The sequence below is a fragment of the Prionailurus bengalensis genome, chromosome A1 (genome assembly GCF_016509475.1).
Source record: "Prionailurus bengalensis isolate Pbe53 chromosome A1, Fcat_Pben_1.1_paternal_pri, whole genome shotgun sequence".
NCBI lineage: Eukaryota > Metazoa > Chordata > Mammalia > Carnivora > Felidae > Prionailurus > Prionailurus bengalensis.
Window position 1 is genome coordinate 92,254,428 of NC_057343.1, and position 13,899 is coordinate 92,268,326.

Here is a 13,899-nt window from a genome sequence, read left to right on the forward strand (position 1 = left end):
TTGGGTGGTTCTTCTCCCTGCCACGGGTCATTGCCTCCTACACATGCTGATCAGTGCTCCACGGACATCCACAAAGAACCTCACAGATCTCTGGTTCTCTCGGGTCCTCTGCTCTGTAGTCCCAACTGCCTGGCATCCCTGGACTTCCAGGTCCATCCTTCAACTTTGGATAGCTGCCAGGCTTCATGTGTGATTCCCCCTTCCCTGTGCCCAGCCTGGAAACTCTCCCCAGGCAGGAAGCAAGAGCAGTTGTTCTCTGTCTGAGATCACTCTCCTTTCCTGCTCAGTATCGATATCCTCAAAACCTCTGTTTCGTGTATTTTATTTGCAGAATTTGTTGTGGTGGTTTTTTGAGTTTTTGGTGGTGTTATTTTATGCAGGGGGATAAATATAGTCATTGCTCCTGTATCTTGCCTAGAAGTAGAAATCCACGATGTGGCCTTTAAAATGTTTTGGAATAATTCTAGATTTATAGAAAAACATAGTTACAGGGGTGCCTGGGTGGCTCAGTCAATTGAGCATCTGACTTGGACTTGGGTTGTGAGTTCGATCCCCATTTCAGGCTCTCCGGGGTCAGCATGCAGCCTGCTTCAGATCTTCTGTCTCCCTCTTTCTGCCTAGCTCCTGCTTGTGAGCTCACTCACTCTCTCTCTCTCTCAAAAATAAATAAACATAATAAAAGAAAAATATAGGGGAGCCTGGGTGGCTCAGTCGGTTAAGCATCCGACTTCGGCTCAGGTCATGATCTCATGGTTCATGGGTTTGAGCCCTGCGTCTGGCTCTGTGCTGATAGCTCAGAGCTTGGAGCCTGATTCGGATTCTGTGTCTTCCTCTCTCTCTGTCCCTCCCCTGCTCACACTGTCTCTCTCAAAAAAAATAACATTAATAAAAATTTTTTGAAAAAATGAAAAATGTAGTTACATATGTACATAACTGTAACACATTTGTCCAAAGTAAGAAATTAACTGTGATAACTTACTGTAGCAGGCAGAGTTCTAGGACAGCCCTCAGGATTCCCACCCCTTGTTGTACACACTTTGTATAATTCCCTCCCCGGTGATTATGATGGTATCACTCCTTTGAGTTGCCAATGAGTTGGCTGAGTTCATTATAAATCTTACCTTTGGTGGGCCTGACATAAGCAGGTGAGGCCTTAGAAGGGACTGGGTCCTTCCTGAAGTCAGAGGGATCTGAAGCATGAGAGCATGTGTGGAGGGGGCACAAGTCAAGGAACTCTGAGTGGCCTCTAGATGCTGAGAGTGGCCCCTGGCCAGCAGCCAGCAAGAGAATGGGGCTTGCAGACCACAAGGAACCACATGAGTTTTAAAGGGGATCCAGACGTCTAGAAAGAAACACCCAGCTGATGCATTGATTTCAGCCTCAAGAGACCATGAGCAGGGAAGCAAACTTGGCTGTGTTCAGACCTTTGACCACAGAAAGCATAGTAAATGTATATTGTTTTAAGCCATGGATTTTGTGACAATTTGTTACACGGCAATTGCAAACTAATACAATTACTATTAACTAAAAAGGACCAGGTCGAATTCCTTAGTAACAATATCCCACTGTTAATCTAGCAAGATTTCAACAAAGACCTCTGTGAGGACCAGCATGAAGCCATGAGTCCATTCCCACCACCTATGATTTTTTAAAAAAATTTCTAATGTTTATATATTTTTCAGAGAAAGAGAGAGAGAGAGAGACAGAGCATGAGCTAGTGAGGGGCAGAGAGAGAGAGGGAGACACAGAATCCGAAGCAGGCTCCAGGCTCTGAGCTGTCAGCCCAGAGCCTGATGCAGGGCTCGAACCCATGAAAGGTGAGATCATGACCTGAGCCAAAGTTGGGCACTCAACCGACCGAGCCACCCAGGTGCCTGCTTCACCACCTCCAATTTTTAAGATGCTTTTAATATACCCATATTATACCTTGGTTGGAGATGATTAGAATTTTGATCAATAATCTGGCATATGAGAAAATATTTGGGAAATCATATATCTGTTAAGGATGTAGTATCCAGAAAATATAAAGAACTCTTACCGCTCAGCAACAAAAAGACAACCTGATTTAAAAATAGGTAAAGGGGGGTGCTCAGGTGGCTCAGTCAGTTAAGCATCTGATTCTTGGTTTCGGGTCAGATCATGATCTTGGTGGTTTGTAGGTTCGAGCCCCAAATCTGGCTCTGTGCTGACAGTGCAGAGTCTGCTTAGGATTCTCTCTCTCTCTCCCCCCGCCTTCTCTCTCTCACCCTCCCCTCCTAATGCCCCCTCTCAAAATAAATAAATAAACTAAAAAAAAAATTAAAGTTGTTCACTTAATTTTATGTGATGTGAATTTTACCTCAATTTAAAAAATACATGTGATATTGAAAATAACAAAGCTGTATCTTAGTTGGTCTTAAGTGACTTTGTGATTTATTTTTTACCCATCTTTAAAAAGTGAATGACAGACTTTCTTTTCAGATCACCCTAGTTTTTCCTCTAATGTCCCATTCCTACTCCAGAATCCCATCCAAGGCACCACATTGCATTTCATTGTTATGTCTTCCTGACCTATAGCATTTTCTCAGTCTTTCCATGTTTTTCATGACCTTGACAATTTTTGGACATACTGGTCAGGTATTTTGTCGAATGGTCTTCAGTTTGGGCCACTCTTATGATTAAAGTAGGTTATGCGGGCTTGGGAAGAATAGCATCAAGGTAGATTGCCATTGTCCTGGCATCATGTTGGGCCCATGATGTCACATGACCTATCACTGGTGCCATTAACCTTGATCACTTGATTAAAGTTGTGTCTGCCAGATTTTACATTATAAAGTCACTATCTTCCTTTCTCTGCCTTTAGGAAGTGAGGAAGTCTAACCCTCACTCAAGTAGGGTGGAACTTAGCTCCACATCTCGGAGAGGGCGGTATCTACATATATTATTGGGCATTCTTCTGTAGGGAAGAGTTGTCTCTTCTCCCCACCTATTTATTCAGTCATTTGTATCAGTATATAACTTATGGGTTGGTTTCTAACTTATTCTTTCCAATACTGCATTATTTTTATCTTGTTGCCAAAATTATTCCAGCTTTGGCCATTTTGAGCCGTTTCGGGTAGGTTTTGTGTTTCTTTGACATACTCTTCCCTCCCTTCCTTTTTTCAAAAAGGACCTCCTTTCTTTCTGCCACTACAAGGCACTCCAGGTTCATCTTGTGTATTTCCTGCCCTGGGCCTAGAATCAGCCATATCTCCAATGAGCCCTGGTTCCTTTTCTTAGAGAATGGTATTTAGAAACCAAGGTTTGGGTGCTGGGTGTGCTTGATGTTTCCAGGGTGTCATTGATTATAGGTTTTCTCTGCAGACATCTATAGTATATATGTGTGCATATTCACTCCCCTCTGTACACATACCTATGAATATTTCTGTATGTATCTTCCTGTAGGCATTAGATGTGACCTCATAGTGATGTCTCTGATTAATTCAGCACAAGATGTTTCATTCTGTCTTTCCCACTTTGTGTATTTATAACTTCTCTTTTGGACAACGAGCAGCCCAGCTCTCATTACCAATAGTTTATTTACTCACTTGTTTGTTGCTAATGTCTGTAAAGTAGTTTCAAAATTGCTAACCTGTACCCCTGTGAGAACCAACTTTACCTACTGGAGTACAGCATTTCCAGACAGTTCCTTTTGTGTCCAGCCTTACAGTTCTTGATCAAGATGCTATTTTGCATGTAGGTCAACTACATGTTTTTTCCTAACACTTTCAGTGAGTTATGTCATACAGCTTTTTTTAAGTTAGTTTATTTTTGAGAGAGAGAGAGAGGGAGGGAGTGTGAGCACAAGCAGGGTAGGGCAGAGAGAGAGAGAATCTCAAGCAGCCTCTGCATGTCAGTTCAGAGCCTGACGCGGAGCTCAAACTCACAAACCACGAGATGATGACCTGAACCAAAATCAAGAGTCAGACACTTAACCGACTGAGCCACCCAAGTGCTGCTGTCACACAGTTTTAACATAGTTGGATTCACTTGTCACAGCCCACATTTCATCCAGGGATTCTCTGATATCCTGGTTGATTTTTTTTTTAATTGCATCCATTAAAGTTCACTCTTTGTGACGTACAGTCTTAAAGGTTTTGACAAATGTGTAGAGTCATGTGTCCAGCACCTCAGTGCCTTACAGAACAGTCCCGTTACCCGACAATCTTCTCATTGTACTTCCTTCCTCGCTCTCCAACCTTTGGCAACCCCAGATCTGATTTCTGTCCTTTTAGTTTTGTAAGGCCTGACTGTGGGTAGCAACTGTTTGTTTGTTGTTAGTTATGAACATTGCTTATAAGCAGAGGTTGTCTTGCTTTGTGATTGGAGCTGGTTGCTACCAGGATTGAGGTCCCGTCCTGGCGCTTACATTGCCCTCTGTGGTCTCAGTTTTCTCATCTGTAAATGGGTGTAATAATAGTCCCAGCCTCATGGCGGGTATTGGCAGGGCTAGACGGGATAACAGTTGTGGGCACAGTGCCTGGCCCCCATCAAGTAATCAGTGTCCTCAGTAATAATGCTCACTATTTGTTATCTTCCTCGTCATCATGCCAAGGCATGAAAAAAAAAAAATGTCAGAGGCCAGAAAATGCTGCCCTCTTGGGTTGATGGTGGTAGTGAGAATGCACGCAGGGGCTCTTCCCTGTGGGGGCGGGAGGAGGGCAGAGGATTTGTGCCCTGCACAGAGAGGGTCCTCTGTTGCGTCCTGGGAGTTCGTGTCCCAGGGAGGATGGAATCACCTGTCATTCACAAATTGTCCTCTGCGGGGAGGCCGTAGGGCTTCATTTTGGTTCTTCCTCTACTTCCAGAATTTTTTTTTTTCTAACTAAAAAAATGGTATTAGAACACAGGAAGGATTTCTTCTTCTTCTCCTCCTTCTCCTCCTCCATTTTTTTTCATTGATATATAATTTTATTGAGATATAATTGATATACGGTGTATATATAATATAGTATAAGCTTAAGGTTATATAGCACAATGACTCTTAACTTACATGGTTTGTGAAATGATTACCACCATAACTTTGGTAAACATCCATCATCTCATATAGTTACAAAAAAAAGTGTTTTTTCTTTGTGATGAGAACTTTTAGGATCTATTTTCTTAACAACTTTCAAATATACCATCTCCTCCATTTGTTTTTTAATTTTTTTTAACGTTTATTTATTTTTGAGACAGAGAGAGACAGAGCATGAATGGGGTAGGGGCAGAGAGAGAGGGAGACACAGAATTGGAAACAGGCTCCAGGCTCTGAGCCATCAGCCCAGAGCCCGACGCGGGGCTCGAACTCACGGACCGCGAGATAATGACCTGAACTGAAGTCGGACGCTTAACCGACTGAGCCACCCAGGCGCCCCTCCTCCATTTGTTTTTGAGAGAGAGAGCGTGAGGGGGGAGAGAGAGAGAAAGAGGATCCAAAGTTGTCACCAAATAGCCTGATGCGGGGCTCAAACTTACAAGCCTGGAGATCATGACCTGAGCTGAAGTTGGATGCTTAACTGACTGAGCCACCCAGGCGCCCCCACAGGAGGGGCTTCTAAAAGAAGTAAATCACCATACTCTGTACACCCAAGGGGGTTCATATTTTGGTAGCTGCTGTCACCCAGTGCCTGAATTTTCCTACAGATGTAGACCTTTTATTGATGGTCTCATAAACATTTCTCCCCCTTTTTGCCACATAGTGTTCATAATGATACTAAACGAAATAGGGCAGTTTTATCAGGGGCTTCGCCACCCTTCTCTAAACCACTCCCACTGTTTTGGGGTGCAACTTCATGGGTATCATTCTTTGCTCCTGCTGATTTTTATTTTTTCAAGATATATCCCCTAGAGCAGGAATCCTCTGTCCAAGAGGATAGGAATGTCTCTGTGGCTTTATTTATATCATTTTACAGAAATAAATCATTCTGTCCTTTTTTTGTATGTTAACTTATATTTCATCAAAATGCGACCGTTGGAGGCTATGATCAAACATCTGGCCAAGTGGCCCAGACTAGTGCTCCCACACGTCATTAATAAATTTATCATCTAACTGTGTAATGCTTTTCTGAAAACCATGATTTTCCTGGAGTAATTTTCTCCACAGTGCTCACTACCCCCCTCCCCCCCCCCCCCACCCCCACCAGGCAACTTCAAGTTCTCCTCCTCCTTACTCTTGGAGGGAACGGCTCCCAAAGTCTCAGGGACTTTTTTCTCAGAAACTCATCCTTTATTTACTTTAGGAGTCAGGACTTGTTTGCATATGTAAAACCAGGACCATATTGTTTGCAGATGCTAGAGGTGCTGCCAGATAATTGAATGTAAAAAAGTTGTGGCTTTTAAATCTTTTTTTTGTTTTTTTTTTTGTTTTTTTTTTTTGTTTGTTTTACAAACCTGGACACAAAGGAATATTTTCTTGAATGCAGAACGGAAAAAAAAAAAAAAACAGGGAAATAAAGATTGTGGGATTGGGTTTCTAATTCAAACATTTCACTTTGTGTTCCTGATAGTGGCATTTCAAACCCACAGAAAGTTCGGGGCCTGGAGTGGCGGGGGGGGGGGGGGGGTGCTGTAAGCTAGAGGGTAGCCGGTAAAACTGCAGATTCACTGTATAATCCAGAGAAACACAGGCATAAAAGGAGTTAGGATAAGTGATCAAACAAAAACTCAATCCCAGTATTTTATGACCCCACCTACGAGCATTAACAGTAAAGCGCCCCCCCCTCAATAGTTTCCTGTTTGGTTTTTTATTTTACGATAAGAGCAGTTCAGAAGTCATTGTGTTTCCTATCAGTATTTGATAAAGCCTCCCTCCCTTTCGGAGAGCCGCCCAGATGTGATCGCGGGTTGTTAAAACGAATTGGCTTTTAGCTTTAAATGCTTTTGTTTAAAAAAAGGAAATTAGTATGGCTTCTAGCCTGTCTAGCAATGATAAAAACAGATGAGAGGGTCTCACACAAATTGACTGGCTTAAACGAGAAGGCTGGATTCTTTTTCTATGTAAAATTTGAAATCTGTAATAGTATCCGCAAGTACGATGTGGTGCGCGGGTGGGGGGTGGGGGGGCAGTGAGTTATGAGGTCCCTCTCACGCCAGTATCCGCATCTGCAGGCGGCTTCTGAGTTCTGGTTCAGTGACAGTGGATGGTCCTTGCCTTGCCGCTGCAAGCAGTAGTAGCTCAGGGCAACACGGCCCGCCCCGCGGGGCGGGGCCGGGGGGCGGGGCGGTGCTGGTGGGCTGAGGGGTGGGGGGAGGTTTGTAGGGCTCCTGATCCTGGGCTGCTTCAGCCAGAGGCAGACAGGACTTGGCTGGAGTCCCATCTCCTTTGAAAATTCCAGGCTTGGTGGGTTGGGGGCTCAAAACTAGGGATGTCATTCTTGTCTCCTGGAAAGCAGTTCTTTAGAAATAACAGTTTTGGGAGGGTGCCTGGGTGGCTCAGTCAGTTGAGCATTTGACTTCACCTCAGGTCATGATCTCCGGTCTGTGGGTTCTGGCCCCACATCGGTCTCCGTGCTGACAGCTCAGAGCCTGGAGCCTGCTTCCGATTTTGTGTCTCCCTGTCTCTCTGCCCTTCCCCCGCTCGCGCTCTGTCTCTTTCTCAAAAAATAAATACATATTTAAAAAATACGTTTGGGGTGCCCAGCTGACTCAGTTGGTAGGGCACAGGACTCTTGATCTTGGGGTTATGAATGAGCCCCACGTTGGGTACAGAGATTACTTTAAAATAAAAAGTAAAAAAAAAAAAAAACCCAGTTTGGGGGCTCCTGGGTGGTTCAGTCGGTGGAGTGTCCAACTTTGGCTCAAGATATGATCTTGAGGTTCGTGAGTTCAAGCCCCACATCAGGCTTGCTGCAGACAGCTAGTCAGTGCAGAACCCGGTTCAGATCCTCTGTCCCCCCTCTCTGCCCCTCCCTTGCGCTCTCCCAAAAGTAAATAAATACCTAAAAAAATAACAGTTGTATTTGCTTGCTGTACCATTTTCAAGGGCTTTTAAATTTTTATTTATTTATTTTTATTGAGAAAGATTACATTTTTAGGTTTGAACCTAAAAAACCAAACATTTCAGGTTTAGCGGTGGTGTCGCATTTTGTCACTCAACCTGTTTAGGATTTGCTTTGTTTTACCTTTAGGGAGATTTTTGTTTGCTTCCTAGAGAAAGGCTAATGCTTTATTTATTCTTGTTGGGACTCAAGTCTTGGCTAGTTTTGGGATTATGAGCCAGTCATTTCACCTTCCTAAACCTAGATTTGGGCTTTGGGACTAATTTCTTCTTCTTTTTTTTTTTTCCTAAGCTTGTCCCCTCAGTGCAAGGCGGGGACAATAATCAGGATCTCTGAGGTTACGGTTAAACCATCATAGCGGAGCTGTGATGTTTGACCCTATTTCTGGGGTAATTCTTTCCCCTTCACCCAAATCTAGCACAGGACTGGGCATGCGTAGATGTTCTTGTTAGACTGTGCTGAGCCAAATTTTCTAGGCCAAGGATCCCTGCTGGTAAGAAGAAAGGAAGATGTCATCAGGGTGGATTAGGCCTGGGCCTGGGGTCTGAGGCCAGGGGGCTGGTGGGTGGGGCTGCAGGGAGGGAACCTGGGTCTTCCTGGGTCGGGGCCTGATCTGTGGACCAAGGACTAGAAGGGCCAGTTTTGGTGTGGCCTGCCCAGCCTCCCTCTCCTCTGCCTTCCCATCTGCATGGTGACTGCACGGTCACTTTGTCTTTTCTGGATTTGTATTTAAAAATGTAACAAAGCAGAAACCTGCCACCTTCTTTTCAGGGACTCCCAAATAATTGTTGCATGTTTATTTTCGTTTCTCCTCTCATACCCAGACTGCCTGTAGCATTTAACTACCTTGTAATAAATGTTCTCGAAAATGCCACTGCCGACGTAGATCTTTCCAATACATCGTTTTTTGCTGATTTTTCCACTTTTACCCCTCTCCACTCTCAAACTCATGCTGGTCTTTTTTTTTCTCTCCTCTCTTTTCTTCCCTAATTCAGAAGTTGGAGGGACTGGTCAAGCACCGGACGGTTCGGGAAGCGCCGACCGAGTGTGTCTGCCCCCCAGGTAAGTGGATATTTGATTCTTGTGGGCCCTTGACTTCCCAGAGGCCTGGTGTCCTGTCTCCTGTCTGCTCAAAACTGCTGAGGACATGGTCAAGAGCTTGCATGGGTTTCAGTCTTGTCTGTTGTACCTCGTGGACCATCCGGCGTCTTTCTTCCTGTCTTCCCTGACCAGATGACTAGTGAAAGATCCTAGCAGGGTGAACTGCCCTGGTTTGATGAAGATGGTGATCTTGGGGTAGGAATTAAGGAACTGTTAGAAATGACTTATGATGAAAACAAACAAACAAAAAAAACAAAACAAACAAAAAAGAAATGACTTATGATGAAGGCTTAAGTACTGGGAAGGTGAAAGCCATCCTGTTTCAAAGACAGAAACAGGCATGGACCATCCACACAGTATTAACTGTGATTCCAGCCCTGTTCAGACACGAGGGGGTAAATAAGTACTCTGGTGACTGTAGGTTTTTTGGTTTTCATTTCTTTCGGTGGAGGTAGAGGGGGGAAGATAGGAATGATGGTCTGAATGATTCAAATAAGAATGTCTATCTTGGGTTTTGGTGGTGCAACCAGGATGGCTGTGAATAAGACCAGGATTTGTGGATTCCCAGTTCGTGTGGCTGAATTCTGATGTCTATCAGGTCTTCCAGTTGTCCTCATGGGAGCTTGGCACAGACCATCATTGAAGTCTGTGTGCTGTCTTGGCCCTGGTATTTTCAGGGCAAGAATTCTCCTCTGTAGAACAGTGTGTAATACCAGTGAATGAGTTGAAAATCGCAACACTTCTTAGATTTCCCACCATGCCGGACAACGTGGAAAACACGGGAGCTGAGCCCAGGGGCCCCTGTCCTTGCTGTCATTCCTTCCATTAGCCAAGCTGTCTGGCATTTCCCAATCCACTTCAGCTGGCCTAGACACAAAGCTCATTGAACATTAACATCTCCATATTGGGAGATGCCCTGGGGTTTCTGTAAAGGTGGATCTCCTGGTATGAAAATTTCTGGTCTCCGAGGGCCCAGTGGAAGAGGATCTTAGGGACGAGCTTGAGTTAGTCTTTAATAGCACCTCTAACATTTTAATAGCAAATAGGGCATGACAAGTAATGACATCGTTAACAGATCATCAAGTCAGATGTTTGATTCAATGGGGGGAAATACTCAGATAGACAAATGAGTTTTAGGATGATCTGAAAAATGCATACAATAGGAGTGATTCCTCTTGGTTTTTTTTTATTCCCCCCCCCCACCTCTTTCTAAGTATTGTATGCATATCAATTCACGTGAGCTATGTAGGTAAGTATTTTTTAAATTGGGAGTCACGGGGAGCCTGGGTAGTTCTGTCGGTTAAGTGTCTGACTTCGGCTCTGGTCATGATCTCATGGCTCCTGGGTTCGGGCCCTGAGTGGGGCTCTGGCTGACATCTGGGAGCCTGGAGCCTGCTTCAGATTCTGTGTCACCCTCTCTCTTTCTGCCCTTCCCCCCATTCATGTTCTGTCTCTCTCTCTCTTTCAAAAATAAATGAACATTAAAACAATAAATAAACTGGGGTCACAAAGCATTTGTGAGATATGAAATCAGTTCTGTGGGTTGCAGCCAGTGTTTTGAAATGTTGAACTAGCCATAGACTGGAATAAAAACATATTGGAGAGAAATTTTTGTTTGAGCTATTTCTATCTGTAGTGTATGGCCTGGATGGCGATGGAATGGGTTTCCTGCTCTGCATTGCTGACCCTAAGTTTGAAAGTCCCAAATAGAGATAGACATGTAGAGGAGGCAGTGAGGGGGCATGGAGCTCCTAAATAAATCTGAACCAGGTTCAAATCTTGGTCTGTCACTTATTAACAATCAAGATCTTTATCAGAAAATGATAACAGTATTGTAGTGGGCTCTGTAGGCATTTTTGAGGTCATAGAGAAAGGGTAGGTCAAAGCCCATGAGCCCGGAGGGATCCTGTGACCTGCCTCCCTTTTGGAGGGTCCTGAACCACCAAGAGAAGTTCCAAGAGAGTCCCAAGGAAGACCCTGGGGACTGAAAGTCTGGTCATAACCCCCCCAGTCCTGCAGAGAGGAGGGCAGTAACCTACCCTGCTCTTGGAGGGGTCCCTTGCTGGTGGTCAGGACTACACTGCTGTTGTCAGAGGGTCTCAGGGCTGCTATCAAGCTGTCCTGGGAGGTGTGCTCAGCTTGGTCAGTGTGGCCAGCATGGCCAGGCCCTAATGCATGAGCAGGGGAGGGACAGAGAGAGAGAATCCCAAGCAGGCTCCACACTGTCAGTGCAGAGCCTGATGGGGGGCTCAAACTCAGGAACTGTGAGATCATGACCCAAGTTGAAACCAAGAGTCAGATCCTTAACCAACTGAGCCACCCAGGCGCCCCTCATTGGAGCCCTTTGGCCTGGAGACCTTCATCGATGCAAATCCCTGTCAGCTGGCACATTCTCCCTGTCACGAAAAGGACAGAAGCCTTTTTCTCTAGCACTGGAAGCCTTCACTGATTCCTGTCTCCAGGGCTCTGATCTGCCCCGCAGCTGTTTGGAGTCAGGACACGCAAACCACCCTCTGTAGCTTTGGTCCCCATCTGATTTGAGATATTCACAGATGCCCACTGCCCACCCCCGTTTCTTCTCATGGCCTGGGGACTGTGTGATCCTTTGTCAGATCCTGGGAGATCTGATCAAACAGATAAGCGAGGCCAGAGGAGGGGGCATCTCTTTCCGTGTGTTGTCCATTGTGAAGAGGAAGCCATGGAGCTGAGAAGGGAGCAGGCCCCTTGCCCAACCCAGTGGTGAGAAGACTGGCAGGGCTGTGCCCTTTGACCTCAGACAAGGGAGGGGGCTGAGCCTTGCTCCTCTCGTCTATAAAACGAGGTCATCCAGGATTTAGGGTGGGCCCTAAGTCCAGTAACCAGTGTCCTTATGCGACAGAAGGGAGAGATTTGAGACACGGAGAAACATGCAGAGGAGCTCTCCGGAGGACAGAGGGATACATCTACAAGCCCAGGATTGCCCGCAGCCACCAGGAGCTGGAGGAAAGGGTGCTCAGAGGAGAATATTCTCGAAGGAACCGGCCCTGGTGGCACCTTGATTTTGCTCTTCTGGCCTCCAGAACTGTGGGAGAATGTCTGTCATTTTAAGCCACCTAGTTAGTGGAGACTTGTTGGGGCAGTCCTAGCAAAGGAAAGCGGACAGGAAGGCGAATCATCCCGAGGGCCTTAAGGTTGCTATGAGGGTCAAAATTTCCTACTGTGGGGGCTGGAAGGGGGGCTGCTACCTGGGGATCCCCCCTCCCCCATGCTGCTCTTTGTCATTCACCTGCCCAGAGAGACACTCCTGCACTCCTTCCGCAGAGATCTCCAGGCTTCAGACACAGGGGACTTACCCAACACTCTTTTCTTATGTTACCCGTGTACTTAAAGTTTAAAAGTGGTTATTATTTTTTTAAGTATTTATTTATTTATTTTGAGAGACAAAGACAGCATGAGTGGGGGAGGGGCAGAGAGAGAAGGAGAGAGAGAGAGAGAGAAAGAGAATCCCAAGCAGGCTCCACACTGTCAATCCAGAGACTGACGCAGGACTCAAAACTCACGAACTGTGAGATCATGACCTGAGCCGAAACCAGGTCAGACGCTTAACCGACTAAGCCACCCGGTGTCCCTAAAGTGGTTATTTTTGAGTAGGAAATGACGTATGATGTGATTAAAAAAAAAAAAAAAGTTCAGGTACTACTAAAGATTACACATGAAGAATAATTCCCCTCCTCCGTTCTCCTGGTCACCTTTCTAGAGGCTTCCTGACTTTCTAGAGCAGTGCTGCCCAGCAGAACTTTCTGTGATGTGGAAATGATCTGTTATCTAGGCTAAAATGGCAGCCACTACTGGCTGTGGAGCCCTTGACAATGTGGCTAGTGTGACAGAGGAAGCAAATTTTAAAATCGTTACTCAGTTTAAATGGCCACATGTGACTAGTGGCTATGGTATGGGGCAGCCTGGGTTTTGAGGTAGTGTTATGTATATTTCAGTGAGTAACTCCTCTCCTGTTTTTCTTTCCACAAAGAGTACCATAGGCTGTTGTCCCTGTACTGCTTTCTTTGATTCACAGTTTCTCTTTGAGATGGTGACTCAGTCTGCACATCAGAGGACATGTACTACATCATTTTGGTTAAACAATGGCATCCTTATCGTCTGTTGAGCTATCCTGTGAGGTGCCTGGCCAGTCACCACCAAGGATGTTTAGGTGGTTTCCTGTCCTGTGTCTTTTTTTTTTTTTTTTTTAAGTTTTATTTATTTTGAGAGGGAGCGAGAGAGTGAGCACAAGCTGGGGAGGGGCAGAGACAGAGGGAGAGAGAGGGAAGCCCAAGCAGGCTCCACACCGTCAGCACAGAGCCCGATGTGGGGCTTGAATTCACGAACCATGAGATCATGACCTGAACTGGAATCAAGAGTCAGATGCTTCACTCACTGAGCCACCCAGGCACCCCTCCTGTCCTGTGTTCTTACAGCCCAGCCTGCAGGGAAGCATTGGAGGGGAGGAGAATGGCCTTCTCACTCTGTTCTCTGCCCTCCTGATGCCTTGTACTGAAGCTAGTCATGAGCCAGTTACTGCTATGGCATCTGGGGGTGTCGGGCTGGAAGGACAGGAGCCCACAGTCTGTTGGGGAGGGTGCCCTCAGAGCAGCAATTCTAGAATATTGCAAGAAGGGCTCTGGCAGGGTTATTCCCAAGCCTGTCCTGTGGCAGATGAAGGGATAACCGGCCCCCACTTCACTAAGAACAGTCATGACCCTAGGTCATCCTAAGGGCTGGGTCAGAGCCAGTGCCCAACACCTTGGAGCCCGAGATCCCTGGGTTT

At 45.7% G+C, this 13,899-nt stretch overlaps 1 protein-coding gene across 6 annotated transcripts in view; it reads left to right on the forward strand.

Annotated features, from left to right (window-relative positions):
* The window catches only part of COL23A1 (collagen type XXIII alpha 1 chain), a 350,062-nt gene that overhangs the window by 16,087 nt on the left and 320,076 nt on the right, over positions 1–13,899 (forward strand). For all 6 annotated transcript variants that reach the window (XM_043585775.1, XM_043585755.1, XM_043585772.1 and 3 more), the window contains exon 2: positions 8,993–9,059. In XM_043585775.1, coding sequence (XP_043441710.1) covers positions 8,993–9,059 — 67 coding nt within the window. The remainder of the gene's footprint in view (positions 1–8,992; positions 9,060–13,899) is intronic.